The 22,317-nt window shown below is 41.1% G+C and overlaps 1 protein-coding gene across 5 annotated transcripts in view; it reads left to right on the forward strand.

The window, feature by feature from the left end:
- The first annotated feature begins 197 nt into the window (after positions 1 to 197).
- Positions 198 to 22,317, forward strand: part of LOC126384675 (proline-rich protein 5-like) — a 32,201-nt gene continuing 10,081 nt past the window's right edge. Inside the window, exons 1-5 of one of the 5 annotated variants that reach the window (XM_050035864.1) lie at positions 198 to 570; positions 6,552 to 6,641; positions 11,407 to 11,592; positions 16,758 to 16,838; positions 19,568 to 19,674. In XM_050035864.1, the coding sequence (XP_049891821.1) occupies positions 6,616 to 6,641; positions 11,407 to 11,592; positions 16,758 to 16,838; positions 19,568 to 19,674 (400 nt within the window). In that variant the 5' untranslated portion in view covers positions 198 to 570; positions 6,552 to 6,615. Of the gene's footprint in view, positions 571 to 1,633; positions 1,860 to 6,551; positions 6,642 to 11,396; positions 11,593 to 16,757; positions 16,839 to 19,567; positions 19,675 to 22,317 lie in introns of those variants that run through there. The other 4 variants (XM_050035866.1, XM_050035862.1, XM_050035863.1 and 1 more) reach the window with 4 other exon arrangements.

Consider the following 22,317-nt stretch of genomic DNA (forward strand, 5'->3'; position numbering starts at 1 on the left):
TGAAAAAGACCAACATAATTTCTGTCTTCATTCTTCTTTTGTCTTGCCCTTTAGCTGTTACATGTATTATCACATACTTAAACACACCACACAAGCACACAGGCGCAAAACCACCGACACTTTCCATAGGCTACATCTCGCACCCACCGACCCCTGCACACACAAAGCCTCATATTCTCACACACACCCACACACACACACACACACACACACACACACACACCATCACTCTGTCACACTGTCGCTCTCTGTGACTCTCTCTCGGCTTCACCTTCCTCGCTTCCTCTCCCTCTCTGTGTGACGCTCGCGCACAGTCCTGAGAGTCGCGCCGACAGCCCGCAGCTCGCGCCGGTCCTTCTCGCTCCACACACCTCGGATCTTTTCAGGGGAACGTGCGCAGCCCTCGCGCGCTGTTGTCTCCGGCAAAGCGGTGGGACTGTGGAGTGTTTAGCACCGCGCAGACCTCCAGCCTTCACACACACATACAGGAGTTATTCTGGGCTCTTTTTCTGCGGGATTTAAACAGCGAGGACGCTTGGTGTTAAAGGAGCGAGGAAGACTTCTGAAAAAGTGAGTGTATCAGTCAACTCTGTCCAAACTTGACAAAAGCAACTGTCAGGTTTAAACTAATACAAGAATAAACAGCATAACTTTAAGCTGTTAGAGCAAATGAACAGCTTATTATTGCCTTAAATCCTCAACACTTTTACTTCACTTCACTTTTACTCATAGAAAAATTTGATTTGTCCCGAGGCGAAGTGTCTCTCCTACTAAGTATGATTAATGACTGTCTTCTGTACTCTAGGAGTGTGTGCATTGTATGAATGAACTGTATTGGACACTAGTTGCACACAGGTAGACAAGAAGCAGCCCTGTAGACTGTTGCAGGGCAGTATATCTCCTAAAAACACACCATGATATGTGCAGGACCTCCAACTGGTGGTTTGGTTTTGAGCCAGAGGCTGGTAGAGCTGACAAACCTGCTGCAAGACACAGACGACACTTAGTTTAGCACTTGTCTGGTGCAGGGTGGTAATTTCACTGTTGCGCTGCCAGTCTGCTCAGTTGTGTGTGTGTATGTGTGTGTGTGTGTTGGAGCAGATTATGGGTGTTAATTTTCAGCACTGGAGTCCCTGATATCTGCTTACAATGTAAACTGTCTGTTGCTGGGAGAGAGGCGGGTGGAGGAGGAGGAGAAGTCAGGATTGTAAATGAGTGGGAGCTCTGCTGGTTTCATAACTTGGGCCGCTCAGGCCAGAGGCTGAATGAGACTCACTCTCAAGCTCCCACAAGTGCAGTCTAAGAGCCCTTAAGCAAGGCATCAAACCTCACTCGAGGGTGTGGAGTTAGTCCGGCAGCAGGCATGGGCGGATTATGAGTCAATAAGGCCCCTGGGCACAGAAATGCAAAGGGCCCCACCACCTCTTCTTCATGGCAGCAAGACACGCAGACTTTGGCCCTTGTTGAACAGAGGTTGCTGTTATGATAGCTTTATTGGTAGTGTAATGAATGTGGGTGTGGCTAAGGCACATGGGAGGAGGCAGGGTCAGCACTGATGTCACACTTGGGGGTTGGTGGTAATGACTCATTAGCCGCTATTAGCTGCACCTGGAGAGAGAGCTGGAGAGGGCTTTGAGCTGAGCGGGTATGCCATGAGGGAGACGCTGGAGGCAAGACATTCTGAAGACAAAAAGAGACGTGTTTGACGCGTCACCACGAATTATCCATGCAAATACACATTCAATCTGAACAAGAGCGAGCTGGCCGACTGGTCTGACGGAACGGCAGCCAAGGGGTGTCCGGCGGAGCTGTACGGTCTGAGCGAGTTGGTTGCAAGGAGCAAGAGCTTTGGCCTGGCAGTGAGTCAACCACACACACCCCAGATAGGAGAGGTCACACTCACCCAAGGGAAGTCGAGGTACATTTCTCACATCTAATGCAACACATAGGGAGAGGCACTAAGTGACAGACTTGCCAGCCTTAGTTGATGCGGTTTAACTAGCCAGGTTTAGCATAGTAGTATAACAGCTGTGTTGTAGTCCCCTCTTCATGCCGCTGCATTTTTACCCAGAGCCAAACTACGGCAGCATCATTCCCCTCCCGTGTGTGATTTTAGACTGCATTCCAGCATCATGGAATAAAAAGAGGCGTTACTTACTTACTTAATTCTCTTCATCCCCTATGGGACATAAGGCTTCAATGAGCTCTTTCCCTTGCATTAAATCCTTTGCAGCATGTTGCGCCTCTCCCCATGACAGGTTCATCTTCTCGTACTCCAGTGTCACAGTTCTGCACCAGGTGGTTTCAGGCCTTCCGGGTTTTCTTTTGCCTGATGATGTCCATCTTAGGGTGACTCTCATGATCGGGCCCTGTTCCATTCTTAGCACATGGCCTAGCCATGCCAAACGTCTGTGTGTGTGATTTCCTTGGTGATGCTCTGGCTGCCTGTTTTCTTGTGCAGTTGAAGGGTGGAGATTTTGTTTGGCCTGAGGATCTGGTATATTCATCTGAGGCATCCATTGTCAAAGGCTTCCACTCTCATCATGTCTGTTTTGACCACTCGTGATGGGCGTAAAATGAAGCACAACTGCGTCGGCCTCTAGTGTGACCTATAACACACGCATTGGCAGCGCTTTGCAAACAATAATAATAGCATTAGCATGGCAATAACAAACATTTACTGTCCCTGTTATATAGTGGCTGATTTCATCCTCTGTTCAGGGGATGAGGAGCTCCCGGACCTCATTGTCTTTCCAGTTTGTGGACATCTTCAGCTACTGTTCCTCTTCTTTGAGTTAGCCACTAGCTGCTACCAGCTATTTTTAAATCTCCTGATGGTTGGTCACACGCCTAACACATCGTCAAACGTCGTGCTGCCCGTGATCCCGTCCTCCTGGCCGTCCCATTCATACAGACATTGTTTTGGTGCTGTTATTAAATTCATTCCCGGCTCAGAAGTTAGACAACTCTGTCCCCTCATCATTTGTTATATACAGAATGACGAGGTGGCATAATGGCGTAGAAGGATCTTTTGTAATTATTTTACATCTCTTTGTTGTTGTTCTGCATATTTGTGGGTTTGTGTCAGTCTACTTGAGATTGTTTTGTGTGTCTTTGAGGTAATTCTATATCTTTTATTGTCTTTTTGTGTCTCTATGTGGACATTTTAAGTCTGTTCCTGGTCAGTACATGATAATTTGACATTTTACATTGTGCAAGTGAAGGCCACAGGGCCTCCTGACACTTTGGGCCCTTGGGCCAGTGCCCAGTAGGCCCGTTCAGTAATCCATCCACGGTAGCATGACATGCAGCACCAGGATTAAGTCACAGTGCATGTGTGTCATTCAATCCAAAGACCATAGGTGTAGACTGGTGTAGAGGGACACAAGGGGACACGTCCCCCTCAATATTTGGAACACTTGCATTGAACTCCCTGAACGAAAACATAAAAGCAGCAGAGGTCTTTAATTTTACACAGTTAAAGATATTTACACTAAAGGCACAAATTGGTGCATAATAAATCCCCAGAATGCAGGAAATTAAGTGCTTAAGTGCTGCAAAATTTTCTAGTAAATAACCCTTAAACTCACCGTTTCATATGTGTCCCCTCCAATATTCAAACGAAACCTATGCCCTTGCCAAAGACATTTCCTTCCGCAGAGCCAGGTGTGATTTATCAGTGCCACAGTGACATCCATCTGCCCTTAATATCATTCAGTTTTTTTCTAACCACAAACAAAAAGAAAGTGGTGCCTTTCTGGTCTCAAATTAGCTTGACTTCCTCTTTAGAGTGCTGATTCAAAAAGACAGTTCAAATTCATGTCGTGAGATCAGGTTAATTCATGCCAAGACCACATTGGTCAACACACGTGCTACACAGAGAAATTACAGAGAAAACTAGGTAGTAAAAATGAAATAAATAGATATGACAGACTAGGTAATGTGTATAACTGTATCCACCAGGCAACAGCAGGTCGCAGCTTATATTGCATAGCGACAAATACAATTTCCAGAAAGTAAAGCGTGAAGCACTGGGGAGTCATTACGAGCCAAGCAGACAAACACATTACAGTTTTTATCTAAACAGACTATGATTACCCTGATCCTGACCTCGACTTCACCAGGGTATTCATACAGTACGTACAGCACACACACACAGTATATTCGTAAATAAATATGTTTTATTAGATTTTCTCTAATTTTATGTTCAAGCCAGATCAAGGAGGAACAATTCACTGAAAGAATCTTGGTTCATATTTCATCAGCACTGCTTGGTTTTACCGTTTGATCTCAGTATTCAGTCTGTGTCTTTACAATACAGGAAACAGTATGGCACCCACTTCCTGTTCACAAACTCTTGTATTACAATGAAACAGCACTGCATATTTTACTGTTTGATCTGAATTTGGTTTGAATTTGAGAGACTGAAAGAGGGGGACTCTCTCTCAATCTGGTTCTATACTCTTTGTGTCCATGGTGGCATGCATATGAAAATGCAGAAGTATAATCTGTAGTCCAAGCTACATCCTTAAAGCCAATGAAAGTCCGCTTGATGACGCAATTTAAACTGAGAGATGAACAGGGAGATTCCGGCAATGGTAAGATGGAAGGAAGTTTATCATAATTCATTTACACATACTACCCACATTGTTATGACACAAAGCTGGTTGAAAGAGTATCCCATGAAGTTAAAATCATTGATTGTAATGTTATTTTTCTCCCTTTTTTTTTTTATGGTTTCGACTTTTATTTATTGATTTTAGCATTTTATTGTTAGTTGTAATTTTTAGTCCTGCAAAATAGTATTTATTGTTCTTTATTTTTTATTTTATATTGCTTCAATTTTACTTCGTAAAGCACTTCAGGTTGCATATTTTTCTGAAAGGTGCTATGTCAGCAAAGTCGAGTTTAATGTCACTTTGCTTGCATGCAAACTTTGCAACCAAAAGTATAACACATTCACTGTTTTTTCAATTTTAAGTAATTCACACTTAACACAGCTGTGATATGACACTTGGTCGTCATATCACAGCTGTGGAGGAGAGAAAATGAGCAGCAAAAATTTGGTTTAGACAGTGATATAGGTCAGGAGGAAGCCTCAGCTTTACCCTGTTTGGCCCTGTACGACAAACCTGCCTTATACGTGTCATTCTATCTGCGTGTGTGTGTGTGTCTATGAGTGTGTGTGTGTGTGTGTGTGAGTGAGAGAGTGAGCTGGGGCATTTGAGTTCGAGGCAGGATCAAATGTCTGCCACAGCCACTTTACTGTAATTTGATTAGAATACTGTGTCTTGTTAGCTAGACAGACACCTGTCTGTCTGTCTGTCTGTCTGCCTGTTTACTGTGTCTGTCTGACTTAGTACTCTAGTATTTTACTCCAACAGTTACAGAGCACATTGCAGCTTCTCTTGTTTTTTGTATGTTTATTATGTTGTGGGCATTTTGCCTTTATACAATAGTGACAGTGGATATACAGAGAGGAGATGCAGGGACAGAGAGAGAGGCCGGTATGATAAGCAACAAGAGCCTGGGCCTGAATCAAACAGTGGGCATTAACGGCAAGTTTCTCAACTACTTGGACGTCCACAAATAAACGTAGTAGCAACACATCTGATCATGTTACTATTTAATTTGCTGATGACATGGCAGTCGTGGGTTTGATTCATGGTGATGATGAAACTAGCTACTGTAGGTGGGTAGATCAGTTGTGTCGGTCCAGTTTTCTTTATCTGAACACAAAGAAAACAAAAGAAATCATTTCTGACTGTAGGATGGGTAACAACCAGCCCGCTCTTATTCCCAGCTTGTCAAATACAACCGTTTTTTCAATTGTTGGTGATTTCAGACAATGGAGCGGAAAGGCAACTTCGCAGCAGTATGATACAGCATTATAAACTAAGGCCGCATAGCAGTGTATCATACCGCCATGAAAGTACATCAGTTTAGTCAGGACCACTTAAGTCAAAGAAAACTTTATTTCCATTAGCAGTATTATATTTTACAGTATGGCTCTGTTCTGGGGCCTCTCTCCTTTCCTACACAGAAAGATTGTGGGTTGCAAAGCAGCTTGCAGAGGAAGCAGCAACAGTAGGCAGGCCAGAGCAGTATAAATGGGGTGCCCTGAATGAGATTCGCCAGTTGGTTGCCTAGAAAGGAATCATGTGATCTATCAGCTGACTCCCTTCCATCAATCAGCTGCTACGTCAGTTGATGGGGCTGTTTTTGCACTCAAGTCCCAAGTCAAGTCCTCAGTTCTAAACACTGAGTGTCGAATCCTAATGTGTATGTCCCAGTGAGCCCTGACAGTGTGACGGTGAGCCTGAAACTGAAGCAGCTACATCAAATAGAGCCATTATGAATTGTTATTGTTTACGCCTGTGCTCTTCCTACTGTGACATGTCAAAACATCTCCCAGGAAGAGGGCCAACTCACTCAGGTTTCAAACTAGAAAATCAACTCAACAAAAGTCCATTAAGTTTGTCACGTCAGGTGATTTTGTTTGAAGTCAGATGATGTCCTCGACCAGTAATTCCACTTGTTTCCTTTTTCAGATGCTGATTCGTCGGTGGTGGTTGCAGGCTGGTTGCTAGGTCGCAGCTGTCTGTCAAGGCTGACATGGAGCGAGAGGGCTCGTTTAGGAGGTAAGAACTCACACACACAAACACACACACACACATCAGCCAGCAGGTCTCATTCACAGAGTCTCACTTCAGCTCCAATACTTTTTCTTTTCTCTCTTTGTCCCCGTCCTTTGGGACACACAAAGGTAGATGAAAGTGAAACACAAACACACGCATACACTCACGCACATTCCTGAATGACCTCATTCATTCCTTCATTCATGCAAACATCCCCCTTATCCTCCTTTGTTTAGTAATTAGACCGCAGCATTTTCTCTCACAACTCTTCCTGTTGTTTCAGAGCCAAAAACAAGAAGTATCTAACTTCCAGGTTACATCAGCGGCCCTTTATTTTCCCAAATGTAGAAATATTTTAAAATATTTTCCTCTCAGCAGTGGGTTCTTTTTGCACCTCAGTGTTTACTCTGAGTCTCTGCTGTTTCATGCTGTGCATCATCCATTCTGCAGGAGAAAACTTTTGAGTGAAGTCTTTGTAGATTCAGTTGCACAAGGTACAGCACTGCACCTTTTCTGAGAGAATTCATCCACACTTTGACGAAAGCACTGTGTGTGTGTGTGTGTGTGTGTGTGTGTGTGTGTGTGTGTGTGTGTGTGTGTGTGTGTGTATGTGTTAGAGAGCCCAGGGCTCCTGTTTCTCGCACTGACCTATTTATGCGGAGTTGAACTAAGATCCAGGTTGACAGACGGACCTACAACACACACACACACACACACACACACTCACACACACACACACACACACACACACACACCTTCTCTCCACTTCCCTGCCATATTCTTTTACATGTCTCTGATTTTCCATCCTCTTTTTTCTCTTTCCCACTTTCTACCTCTTCTCTTAGCCCCTTCTTTTCCCTTTCTTCTGCTTCTTGTGTCCAAAATCAGTTAAAGGGTAAGTTTGGTATTTTTCAACCTGGACCCAATTTTCCCATGATTTTGTGTTGAAGTGACCAATGGGATCAGTGGTTTTTAAAACTGGTTAAGTATTGAGCAAAAGGGCTGCAGCCGGCAGCCGCAAGTTGGGCTGTTAAAATTACTGTTTATTTAAATGGAGTCTGGTGGAGTTGGAGTTGGCGATTTTGTGGCTATTTCTGGTTAAACAAAAAGGATCTTACTCTTCCACAAAAAGGTCTATCTCTGTAGGAATCCTTTCCATAATGTCGGAATAGCAGATGTAGCATGTAATTTAACAGTAAATTGACAGTGCACAAATGCCCCTAGTGGTTACATTGCAGCCTGTTTCACGGCAGCTGGCTGCATCCCATTAGTCACTTAAAGTCACTACCCACAAAGACATGGGAAAATATGGCCGAGGTTGACAAATATCAGACTTACCCTTTAAATTAATTTCAGTTAAATTCTGTTCATGTGAACAGTGTTCACTGGGAGTGGATCATTACAAATGTATTGAAGACAAAGAAGTAAAGTGAGTAATTCCACAGCAAGAAAAATTGACCAGTGATGAGTGGAATGTGATAACAGCTTGAATACAACCTCTATTTGTCCTGGGCCACACACAGCCAGAAAAAGAGGAGGAGGAGGAAGTGAAATGTGTGTCACCTTTAAATCCTTCCTCTCCCTCTTGGCAGCTCTTGAACCTCAAAGGGTTCCTTTGTTCGCCTGGCACAAAAGCTCACATGGTCACATGGCCACCGGCTGGCACGGAGTGGCAAGGGGAGAAAGAGAGAAGAGGGTAGTGAATGAAAAAAGTTAAGGTAGGGGAAGTAGGAGAAGTTTCAAGGCAGAGAACTGAAACAAGAGAGAAAATGGTAAAAAGGGCGTGTGAAAGAATGAGATAGAGAGGACAGAGACACTTGCTCCTGTCTTTCATCCACCTCTTGTTGTGTTCAGTGTGACACACTCATGGAGTGGGAGTATGTGGTGCCTTTTCAGTTACTGGAGTAAGTACATTATGGGTTAATGTGTGTGTGTGTATTTTAGGGGAGGTGTGTTGTATGTTTTCAACTTTTGCAGAAATTGCTGGTTTAGCAGTTATACTGAATGAATGAATGAATGAATGACTGGAAGTCTTTTTCATTCATTGGATAGCACAGTCAATGCAGCAGTAATATATAGAGTTTGCAGTCTGTACGTTTCTTGCCTGCGTATACACACTACATGCATAACACAAATATACATATACTGTAGCCTACATAGGAGAGAACATTTTTCATTAACTGTACCGAACATATTAAGCAGTTTTACACTAGTTTCACTTTCTGTCTGCTGAGCTTTAGTATTTTTGTACTTAGTTCCTCTTCTTCTGCACTTTTAAAGGGTCCTCATTGACATAATGCATTCCTATGCTGTATATATATGTGAGACTGGATATCGTCTTAGATTTTGATATTATAATATTGTTGGTGTTGTCTTTTCCTGGTTTTAAAGGCTTCATTACAGTAAAGTGCTGTAATTTTCTGAACTTACCAAACTGTTCCCACTGTTGTATTAGTTACTTTTAGTCATTAAATTGACCTTACTGCTGAGTACTTCTCAAAAATCTCACCATGTAGATATTTTGTAATGTCAGACTTAGTCTTAAACAGTTCAAAATTTTACACAGATTCTATTAACCCAGGGAAAAGCTACGTAGCTTCTTTACTGATGTTTCAACTGTCTGCAACCGCTGTAAATCTACAATTAGCAATTTAGCACATGCTTTCTAGTCATGTGGTAAATTGTATACATATTGGAAGAACATTTTTCACTGTTTCTCTGAGGCTTCTTGGAAAATTTGGGAACCTGATCCACTCATAGCTATCCTTGGGGCAACTAGCTCCTTATCCTCAGCTAGCATATACCAAAAAATGGATTGCAAAGAAGTATATTTTGTGGGTGCGGAAGATGGACTCTGTTCCCACGTATAATTTATGGCAAACACATTACATTTGGAGAGACTGAGATTCTATAACGAGGATAGAGGTGTTGTGTCTGATAAGATTTGGGACCCTGTACTGAAATTGTTTTACAGTAAAGGCTAATTTAATGATATCTTTTAGATTGTTTATAATTTAGATTTTTTTCCTTTTCTGTATAGGTAATTTTTACTACTACTATTTTGTACTAATCACTCTGACTGTGGCCACTGTTACATATGCTCTAAAAAGCAATAAACACATATATATTAAATATTTTGTGAAAGCACCAATTGTCAACCTTACAATAGGGGCCTGTATAGTATCAGGGATCCCGCTGGCCTTCATCTTCAAAATGTCACACAAATTAACACGTACCGAAGAGGGAGAGACACAAGAAGACAATAAAGTGATGCAAAACAACCACACAGAGACACAAAATGACTACACTCAAAACCACAAATGGATAATGACTACAAAGTGACGCAAAACAACAAGGGGGAGAGACAAAATCTTTGTTTCGCTCCTGTGTAGTAGAAGTGATGGGGCCTTTTGCCTTTCTGTGCCTAGGGGCCCATTGTCTCGTAATCCATCCATGCCCTAACCCATATCTCAAACCAAAAGTAAAACCAAACAGTTCTTACCTTTCCAACTTTTTGAGGAAGTAACAACAGGCAAAAATGTCCTCACTTTCCCCTTTCCAAATATTGTATGTCCTCACAGTCAAGGTCTAAATCTCAACAGACATATACAGGCAACCACGCTCACACCTGTGTATATGATGAAATCATCTACTCTGCCTCTACTCTGCCTTTTAGTGCTGAAGCTGAGGTTACTCTGGGCTGCAAGTAACAATTATTGTAATTGTCAATTAAGCTTTTTTATCAATAGATTGTCAGAAAACAGTAAAAAAACATGCCCAATTTCAAAGAGCTCAAGGTGAAATCTTTAAAAAGTTTGTTTTATCTGACCGACCAACAGTCAAAAAATCCAAAGTTTGTCAGTTTATTATCTTTTATGACAAAGAAAAGCATCAAATTCTCACATTTATGAAGCCTGACACCGTCAAATGTTTGGCTTTTTTTCTGTTGATGTTTGTTTCTTTTCCATGGACCAACCTCTTAATATTTAGTGCATCACCTCTGCCTGTTCGTCCCTACACAGTCCTCCTCTCTCCTCTTCTTCCTTGTCAGTCTTTTTCTGTTCTGCTCTGTTTCATACCTCCTCAGTTCTTCCTCTCTCTTGTTCTCTATCCCCTTGTTTTACTTTTCCTTCTTTCTCCACTTCTCCATGCAAATGTTCCTCCATCAAACTGACTCTACACTTCTCCTGATCGCTCTCCGGCTCATCTCTCTACTGTATGTTTCCAAAGCAGTATAATGTATAAGCTTGTGTAAACATTAACAGATGGCTAATAAAAAGTAATCACCCATCAATAAAAGCGAATGCTGTCAGCCATTAAAATCAGAAGGAATGATTGTGTTTTTCGTGCGCAGCAGTTGTACCTCACTGTTGTGCCTTTTCTCTCTGGATTTTCTGCTGATTTTGAGTTTCTGTAGTTGTTGTCCTGTATTTTATATTTTCAGTGTGGTGCCTTGGTTGTTTAAATAGCACTGACCATGACCTTGAAGAGAACACATCCTGCAAGAGAGCATTTTTGATAGATTTGGAAGTTTCTGAAACATAATCCACTGTACTTATTCCAACAAGAAAATTGCTTTTGAGGCACAAACAAAACAAAACAACTCCTATTATTGTCTGTGGATGACTGAAGTCCTTTATGTACTCTCGCTGGGTTCCACCAGCAGATATGAAAAGTGGACTTGGCTCCACCAGTATCATCCAGCACCACAATGGACTGCAGTTTCTGCTTATAATTATTTCTCTCTTCCTGTCTCTTGGATTTCGAGGAGTCTCCACAGCAAGCTGAGGTTGGGAGGCGGCTCATCCTCCAGTCTGACCGACCTCGCGCAGGCAAAAACCTCAGGAGGAGGAGGAGGGGATAAGGGAGGAACAACTGGGGGACTGGGTGAAGAGTGCAGCAGGGACAGAGGGACCCAGCAGAGGAGGGCCGGGGCCAACGCCACCTGGAACAGGTTAGTGTGTGAGAGCCATGTTGGGTTACTTGTCATGTTTGAGTGACTGTGAATACATATATTTTTTGGTCAACCCAACGAAAGCTGCCACGCCTGTATGTGCCTTTTTTTTCCTTTAAAGGGACAGTTGACCCCAAAATCAAAAACACATTTTTTCTCTTACCTGTAGTGCTATATATAAACCTAGAAACTTTTGGTGTGAATTGCAGAGTGTTAGAGATATCAGCTGTAGAGATGTCAACTTTCTCTCCAGTATTTTGGAACTAGATGGCACTCAGCTTGTGGTGCTCAAAGCACCAAAAAATACATTTGAAAAACTCAACAGCAATGTCTCTTTCTAGAAATAATGACCCGGTCACTCAAGATAATTCACAGACCTTGTTGCGAGTAGTTTCATGTAGGAACTATTTTCTTTCTACCGACTACACCCATATCATAGCGCAGAAGGAAGTGTGCATCTACTCATGGACGAGAGCTGTAACGTTAGCTATCTAGACGAAACCGTTTTAGAACGTTGCAGAGAAAAGTTGCAGCGGTGTGAACTGGCCATCTAAGCTTGACTCGAGCCTGCTGATAGTGTCACCTGCAACTCAGCGGGTCAGATTGCTGAACGTAAAGCACATCACCTGTTTCAGCAGCCAGTAAGCTTGTTGTGAAGTCCAGTGGTCAAGTCAGATACACACACTGTCACTGACTAACAAATTGACGCTGGTTATTTATATTATTGTGGCGTATTTATTATGAATACAGTCCATACTCGTTTTGCTCATGTTTTTTGTCGTTTCATCACTACAACATATGCAGCTGTAGCCAGTATCTCACTATCACTGTCCTCATTCATATCTGAAGAAGCTATAAATTATATTCAGACACAAAATAAGCCTGAAAAGCTGGAAATCAGAACAGAAGTACAGAGAGTTGTTGCATAGAGAGATGATACACCATCTCATCTAGTTGCATTGGTGTGAACCAGCAGGTTTTAGAACGTTGCAGATTATACAACAGTTAGTTTCGACCGAGTAATTTGAATAGAGTACAACATCACTGGGAAATCACTCCGCTCACAGGTGTTATAAATATAAATACAACCGTTAATTAACCAACTGTCACACTCGCTATACAAAGTAGCTTGTGAGTTCCTGGCGTGTGTGCTGTGTTGCCTGGCAACAGACTGGGGGAACTGTTTTTTTTTTTTTTCGCGGGGCTACATGACATAAATAATTTATTCCATCACCTTCTGTTAACATTTCCTTACTTAGCATTGCTGTTTAAGCTGTTGTTGAACTGTTGTATAAAAGCAATATCACACTCGAGGTCGTGATGTTGTACTGTATATCGTCACGGCTGTAATGCGGCCTCGTGCCTATGACCAAATCACAGCTGTTACAATATACAGTACAACATCACGACCTTGAGTGTGATATTGCTTAAATGGCACGTTGCAAGTAGTTGCCTGTTTCAACTCGTCTCGTCGCAAATCTTTATTCTGAACTGGGCTTTAGTGGTTCTACATGAGCTAGTAGAAGATGCACACTTCCTTCTGCGTGGTGATATGATTGGTGGGTGTAGTTCGGCAGAGAGAGAGAAGTTCCTAAATGAGACTGCTCACAACAAGATCTGTGGATTATCTTGAGTAACCAGGTCATGATTTGTGGACAGAGACATTGCTGTTGTTTTTTCAAATGCATCTTTTTGCACTTTGATCACCACAAGCCGAGTGGCATCTGGTTCCATTATACTGGAGAGAAGGCAGGCATCTCTATGGCCGATATCTCCAACACCAAAACAATCTAGACTGATAAAAAGCACGACAGGTGAGACAAAAAACTGTATATTCGATTTGATGGTGAACTGTCCCTTTAATATACTGAACAGTCAGAGACCTCTGTTGGTGGCATTCTTCACACTGTGAATACAAATCTTTTTTTACACACAAACACACATGCATGCACTCAAGCACCAACTCTTTCTATCTCTCCTCCCCGAGGGTCCATCCTCTATCTCTTTTTATCTCCATCTCTCCTCTTTTCATCTCATTCTGCTTCATAGAGTCTTTTCTTCTCTGCTCCTCTCTCTTTCTTTTCTCTGGTTATTTTTATGGTGTTTCAGCTTTATTTGACACTCGACAGCAGAGAGTGAAAAGCAAAAGCTCTCGATACACTGGGGGGTCGGAGCTAAAGGTCTGCATTAACAACATCAGCTGGACTGGAACCCACAATGAAACAAGTTCATGGCCCCTTCTGACCTTTTATGTCTTACTCTTCTGTTTTTTTCCTGCTGTCTTTAACTTTGTTTACGCTTTGGATTTTTATGGCTTTGACCCAGATTCACAGTTTGCACAGTTTTATTTTTATTACCCTGAAAGCATGTGATACAACATAAGTGAACTATAAACACCCAAGCTGATTAAGCCGGACAGCCTTCATCAGTGTTATTAAACTATATCATTAAATAAAAGAAAGTAATAAAAAAAAAATATATGAGACTAGCCTTCCAGCAACATTAAATGATGGCAGAAATAAAAGGAAAAAAAACGTTTCAATGGAGTATGCACTGCATTTGACTGGCCAAACAACCTCAAACTCACTGGAGACGCTCGCTTTTCAAACGATGTCTTTGCAGCAGACAAGTTTTGTACAGCCAACATGATTTGCTTTGACCTAAAAAACTTCATTTAAGTTGAACCAACTTAATATTTTTCCAAAAGTTGTGTTGATATTTATCGGCCAAATTATTTTATTTAACGTATTCTGACTTTTTCCTTTAATTCAATCCTACTCAAATATGTCAAGAATGTTTTGGATTTTGGTCAACTTCTTAAAATAAGTTGTCAACTGACTAAAATGCTTTAAAGTGACAAGCTTATTTTTTAATGCTTGAAACTCAGTAAATAAATAAATAAATAAAATACACTGACCCCATGAATCATTATTTTGAGCATAGAGCTAGTTTGTCATCATTAAGTTCACTCTAAAAAAATGATCCACTGGTACAACTTAAAAAGATGCGAATTGTTACGTTAAATTGTTAAATGTTTTATTTTTAAAAGTCGTTCCGACTCGGGTATTGTAAAGTAAATCCTTTGAGTCTTTTATAATCTGACAAACCCAATTAGTTAAGTGACACCAACATGATTTGCTTTGACCTCAACAAACTTAATTAAGTAGAACCAAGGTAATATTTATCCAAAAGTTGTGTTGATATTTGATGGCCAAATTATTTTATTTAAGATATTCTAAATTTTTATTTTAATTCAAGCCTATTCAATGTCAAAAATGTTTGGGTTTGACCAACTTAACAAAGTATTTTTTTATGCTGAAAACTCAAAATTCCACTGACCCCATGAAACATTTTTTAGAGTGTAAATACTTGAAGAATGTATGTAAGTTATAACATAATTGTTTGATTAATAATGTTAATGTCATCACTGAATTTAGAACAGTAGCGTGTTACATTACTGCATCACTGACAAATGTAATGTAATTACAGGTCTACAAGTCCCTCTCTTTCCGGATTAGGGATGTGATGTTATACGATTTTATCGAGGATCACAATAAAAAAACACTCACAATAAGTTGAATGTGGTGAATTTCCATTATTGGGATGACTGTGCATGTCATGTCCAGCAGTACCCAAAAGATTGTTGGGCAACAAACAATAAAAGAGATTCTACAAAAACAGGCTGCATATGCACTGACCTCAAAAACACACCAAAGATCTTAATCAAGCATTGACATATTTCATATTGAATGATATGATGCTATATCAAATAGGGCTGCAACGATTTGTCGACTAATCGATGACTAATCGACTATTAAAATAATCAGTGACTATTTTAGTAGTGGACTAATCAGTTTGAGTCATTTTTCATTGAAAAGTACTATAAAAGTACCCCAAAACTGCAGCTTCTTACTTTCAAATATTGGCAGCTTTACACACTCTCCCATGACGGTGAACTAAAACCCTTTGGTGTGAGTACGAAACAAGACATTAGATGACATAATTTTGGGGTTTGGGAGAGACAGACCGACATTTTTTGACATTTTAACTCATTTTTCGATAAAATGATTAGTCGACTAATCGAAGAAATAATCGACATATTAGTCGTCAATGAAAATAATCGTTAGTTGCAGCCCTAGTATCAGATAGCTGAAAGGCCTTTTAAGATTGTTTGTTTTTTGATTTAAAATATATATATAGAAAGATGTGTGTCCTAACTGTAATGCAATAAAAATATTTGTTTCTTTAGATATGTAAAGTGATTCCGGTATGTTTCAGTTTCATTTTAAGAGCATTTTTAGCACATTTTTTTTTTATTATCATTATCAGGATAATTTAGTGAATCCCAATTATTTTGGCCAGGATCATTCTAAGAAGGGCTGTCCTGAATACCAGTTTTTGGGCATCATTAATCAACAATTAATCTGCAATTAATCAAAGCTTTGACGGGGGTTGGGGGACAGGTTAATGAGACGTGAAGACATAAATCAGACTGTTTTGAAACAGTTTTCAGTCAATGCACCTAAAATAACGTGACAGTTAGCCACATTGTTAGCATGCAGGTCGATTAACATCAGCCATAATAGCTTGGAAAAAGAATACTTCTTAAGGAACACAGGATGGCTAAGCTGCTGGTTTTTGAGGTATCTAGTGCTCAACCTTTTAGGGGTCATCCTGGTCAATTTGGAAACTATTCTAGATGCTTGACTTTTTCAACAACTTGCTTGCATAACTGTAAGCCTGTCACGAAGCCTGTCACCTGTGAGATGAGAGCGAGTTGTTTAAATGGTTTAAATGTCCTTGTCTGAGATTAACTAGAAATCATTTTTGGGCTGTTTGAGATTTTTGGGGTAATGCTTCGTATGAAAATTGGGAGATTTTTGTATCGTCCCATGCCTACTCTTGATGGGACCTTCTCTACTGCTTCATAAATCTGTTACTTATATAAACAGAGACTTGTGCATATGAACACCTGAAAATAATTTTGGCAAATCTACAATATATCTCTGTTTGAAGGAATGGAAATTCTATTCATTTTTGTATGGAGTGTGGCCTCATGCAGCAGCTAGCCATGCAGTATTCATAACTGAATATTATTCTATTCCTCTACATATTCGTGTTTGTGAAAATGTGTCCACTAAATGCTTCTCTGTGTTTCTCCTCAGCATCCACAACGCAGTGATATCAGTGTTCCAGAGGAAGGATCTGGGGGAAAATGAACTCTACACTCTGAACGAAGGTGTCAGGTCAGCTTTCTGTCTCGTCACCCGTCTGCCTCTTTGTGTTTTATTTGTCTGTTTTTCTGACTCTCTCTCTCTCTGACTTTCACACAACCACGCTGAATGTTGGGCTTGAGCTTGTTTGTATTTTAGGAAGAAATCTGACAAAATTATAGTGTTTTACTCTATAATTTCCCACCTTCCCTCGCTGTAGTGTTGGCTTTCTCTCTGGCTGAGACACTCCTGCTCCCGTATATAAACAGAATGGCAGCTTCAGTATGCTAAATTTAGTCTTAAGTGACACATTCACACATGCACAGTAACAGTTTTTGTTCACTCTGAGCTGCTCTTTTTTCTCTTGCTGCTCTCGACTGCATACAGCCCACTGAATCCGAAACACCTTGAAGTTAAAGGGGGAAATGACAGGTCGAGGTCACGGAGGGGTCACTGTTGTGTGTTTAACTACGGTATAGCTGAGGGCACACGAGACAGGGCTGTCAAAACTGACTCCACTCATGTAGAGTAAATATCTGGCTCCACACACACACATGTACGTGCAGGTACACTGACTCAGGCTGTTGTGTCTGTTGTTGTGTTGTGCAGCAGTCGTCATGACGAGATAAAGATTAAAGGTCAACTTTTCTCTTCCTGTAAAAACAGCAAGTCACACTAATATCCACCTGTGTTATCAGTTTATCAGCGGAAAATGCTGTTGTTGAAATGTTCTTTGTTTTCAGTGTGAAGAACATATTTTCTCATTTCCTGAGCTGCTGTTTAAACACTGCAGCTTCCTGGTGCAAGAGAACTAATTAGTCATGGTTCTTGTCAGGGATACATGATAATATTGGCACATCATTGGCAGATAAAGGTGTTAAAGGGATAGTTCAGGTCTTTTGAAGTGGGGTTGTATGAAGTACTTACCCATAGTCAGTGTATTACCTACAGTAGAAGTTGGTCAGTGTGCCCCCGGTTTAGAGACTGCCCAGGCAGGAGTGCCACCACTGAAGCTATGCAATGCACGGCTGTGGATGGGGGTAGCAGCCACCTAAAACAAGTCCTGTATAGAAAATACTGATATCAGTTCAAGTGTAGGCTATATTTAGAATATTTTCTCCACTTTACCTCACTGTCAGACAGTAATTTCTGACAGGGAACTGAAGCTGTTATATGGCTCAAAGCCAGACTCCACATTTAATGTTGCTGAACACAGGAGATGCTGGTCTACTGCTACTTGGTATTTCAAGGGGTTAATTTCGAATTGTCAAAGCCACACAATAACAGAAACTAACTGATTGAGACCTGTAGCTAAAAACTAAAATTTAGGTTTGTACCCAACTCAGAATTACAATATGTGAGTCACATTGGATTTGGATGTTCAATACTAACATTTGACTGTTCACTTCTTCTTTCTATATAGAGCTTTGATAGTGAAAATGGAGTTTGAACAGGGTTTGTTTAGAGGGACAGCAATGTTCATCATAAACAAGACAAGTTAGCCATCAGAGCGAATGCTTGCTAACTACGCTAAAACAGGTTGGAAATGTGCAATAAAGTTTGCTGTCGACATTAGATATCAAACAAAAACCACAATCTGTTGTTAATAAGTTGTTGTGAGCTGTAAATGCACCACTTCTAATGCAGAAGGCAGAAGATATGTCGGAGCCTGACCAGGCAAAGCCTCTCCAGGCAGCTGCATCCGCCTCATCCAAACTCACCCTGGCTCTGGGTCTGCAGCTGCCTGCATCGGATAGCAGCGTGAAAGTGAGGAACCCTCACTCTGCAGCTAAACCTGAGGACTGAAATGTCCGCAGAACACTTACTGACATAAAACAACAAAAAACAAGTAATACTTCACTTGGAGAATTTCAAACGACTGAGGGGTCTCCGACTGATGATTTGAATCTTCGACTTTCAGGGAACAGCCCCACTGAAATTACTGTTTTTACTGTCAACAGAGTCCAGCGGCTTTGACAAAAGCATAGGGGTACTGAAGCTGTGCGCAACTTCCCCATCCGAAAGGGCTGTCGAGAGCAAGTGAAGCAGTTAAAGTATTTTCAATATAGTGTACACTTAAATCGTTCGAGTTTTTTTAAGGTGGCTAAAATACATTTTGCTGCTGTCCTCGTCCACAGCAGAACATCACTTAGCTTTCATGGTGGTACTGTAGGTAATACACTGACTATGGATAAGTACCTACCTCATATGAACCGACTTTAAAAAACATCCCTATATCAGCTTGTTATGAACATTTCTGCCAATATGACGGGCCGATAAGATGACACTTTAATTATGTGACTGTAATTAGGTGAAATAGGTTAAATTTGCCCTAGTTGGCTATAGTTAAGATTGTCTCAGGGAGAACATCATCCAAGACAAAGTAGGATGGATTTTACTGTTTGGATGCAAAAGTTACATAAAAATAAATATGGCTTGTTTACATGTAACCAGAGGTGAGGCAGTTTTCTTATTTTCCCCAGTGAATGTAAGCATTGTATTTTATGTCTGCATCTGCCAGTGGTTCATCACTATAAGAGGAGGCATAATTATATGTTAATTCCACTACAGGAGAGACTCGATGTTCTCTGCAGTTGGGTGGGAAAAAATATGCACATATATAGGCATGGGCAATCAGCCAAGACGAGGTGGAAAATATCAGCAAAATCCAGTATCATGCATCCCTAGTTCATGTTGAGGAGGTATTAATGTTGGTGTATCTGTGTATGTTTGCACTTATTTGAACTCTTCTTTTTATGTAGGCAGCTGCTGAAAACGGAGCTGGGCTCCTTCTTCACTGAGTACCTTCAGAATCAGCTCCTCACTAAAGGCATGGTGATACTGAGAGACAAGATCCGCTTCTATGAAGGTAACTGGCGCAAAAAAATATACAAAGACCATTTGTTTGTTTGTTCTGCACAAAAATTTCAATGTCATTAGTTGTTCACTAACAGGGCCTCCTGGCATTGTTGAGTAACGTTCACAGTGGCAGTGAGTCATTTCAGGTTTTATCTCAATGTGACAAAAGTCACACAAGTCTCCCAGGGGAAAATAATAATTGACTAAAGTATCAGATGCTAAGTTAACCCTTGAACTATGAGTTTGAACTGGTGGAACACACACACACACACACACACCAGCAGTCAGAGTGAGAATGAGCCACTGAAGAGGTGAGAAGAAGACACTGAAATCGATTTGTTCTCTGTTGTGGTAAATGTGTGACCTTTATTTGAAGCACCTTTGAAATAAAAGAACACACACACACACTGACTACAAAGATTTTCGGTGCTGTCGTCAGAGGAAGTGATGCTTTACGTCAATTACACAACATCCAGTCAAAGAGAAATTAAAGATAAGACAAACCACTGCGGTACATGCAGCAACTCACTTACCCATTGTTCTGCTCATTCAGTACTTGTATGTGTGTGTGTGTGTGTGTGTGTGTGCGTGTGTGTGTGTGTGTGTGTGTGTGTGTGTGTGTTGAATGTGCCTGCACAGACTCCTGCTGCGAAGTATGAAGTTTCTGCAATAACACCAAATCACAGTCAACCTTTATCTCTACTGGAGAGATCATTGAGGGGCGACCCTTATCAACAGTGACATTGACTCAGTTACAGAAACAAAGAAAACCACAACAGATATCCTAACAAAGACAGGGTAATACCATCATAAAGATAATATACAAAACCCATTCAAACCTTCTGATTAGGGAAAACAATATGAAGGGCTGTACCTGAGTCAGAATTTTGTCTGTTGCGTGGAATTTGGGTGTTCGATACAAATATTCAACTACTCATTACTTCTTTTCTCATGTAGATGATCAAGCAACACTTAATTGAACTCGGCGGGACGTTCAGAGTGACGGCGACATTCACATATTATAGTAAATAAGCCAAGTAAGCCCTTTGGTGGCAATTATTGGACACAGCACACTTCTTCTTTCTGTAAGTTAAATCCAGCATCTGCAGATGGACTCACAACAAACTGAATGAGTGCAAAGAGTGAGCCCTGAACATGTCAAGATGACAGATGTCAGATACGTATATACAACAGCTGAGGTCAGGGATCTTTAACTCGCATCGTCAGAGGGGTGACAAAGCATTCTGGGTCATCTTATCTAGTTATGTCCTTGGACAACAAGTAAAACACTCACAGCTTGTTACACACTGACAAAGAGTAAATGTCATGTAAGGCATTTGGGCTCGTGATATCCTGACAAAACACAAAATGCAAGATTACTTTTGTGGCCTTAAAGTTTCCATTGTCTAGGTAAGGTATGGTAATTTAAGGTAAAGTTTAATGTCGCTGAGGGGCAATTTGAGATACAGACAGTAGTCATGAGTACAACAGACAGTACAATACAAACACACAGAATCCAGTATCACACACTGCCAGGGATGAATCACAGATATTAGTGATCATTACTGGTTAAGATAAGCGTTAGCAGACGGGACAAAGGACAGTCTGTAACGCCTAGTGCTGCATGTAGGGAGGTAAAACCTCTGCACTGATGGAAGCAACTAAATCTCAACATGGAGGGGATGTTGAGAGTCTGAGACACTAGACCAGGCTTTAGATGTGACCCTCTCTTCATACAGATGCTGTAGGTTATTAAAGGTAACACCAGTGATCTTACAGCACAACTTGACCACTTTTGCCCACTTATTCTTGTTTTTAAGGCTCAGATTACCAAACCAACAGACAGTGTTAAAAAAAAGAACTGACTCAATAAAAGCAGAATAGAACAATTTCATGACTGTCCTATCTACATCGAAACTCCTCAGCTTCCTTAAAAAGAATAGGTGTTGGTTTGCCTTTTTACAGATGCTGTCAGTGTTCACATCAAAATTTAACATCATCTAAAACAGTGCCCAGATGCTTAAACTGTTGCACTGCTGCCACCGGCTCCCCCTTGATCACACTAAAGATGTACTGAAAATGTGCAGCATCTTTTGCCGACACTAGACATCAAACAAAAGCCACAGACCGAATCATCTTAAGTTGCTGTGAGCTGTAAATTCACCACCCCTAAACAGAAGGCAGAAGATAAAAAAAAGATAAAGTGATATCAGAGCCTGAGGGGGCAAAGCCTCTCTTCCAGCGGGAGGCTGCCTTCATCTCGTTCAGACTTATCCTGGGTCTGGGTCCACAGCTGCCTGTACATCTTCACAGAGCAGACAGAACAACTTGATGTCGTGTAATGATTTAATGGAGAGCAGCGTGATAGCTAGGAGCGCTAATTCTGCAGCTATACATCTGGGGACCAAAATGTTCTCCAACCATCTTCTAACCGTAACCCCACAAATGTCCTCTTGACCTCGAGGATGAACTGGTTAGATTTTGGTGGCCAAAGGTCACTGTGACATTGTCAGTGTCACGCTTGTGAACGCGATATCTCAAGAACACCTTGAGGGGATTTCCTCAAATTTGGCACAAACATTCACTTGAACTCAGCATTAAACTGTTTAGATACGGGTGGCCAAAGGTCAAAGGTCAAGGTCACTGTGACCTC

Source organism: Epinephelus moara, chromosome 23, assembly GCF_006386435.1.
Source record: "Epinephelus moara isolate mb chromosome 23, YSFRI_EMoa_1.0, whole genome shotgun sequence".
Classification (NCBI taxonomy): Eukaryota; Metazoa; Chordata; class Actinopteri; order Perciformes; family Serranidae; genus Epinephelus; species Epinephelus moara.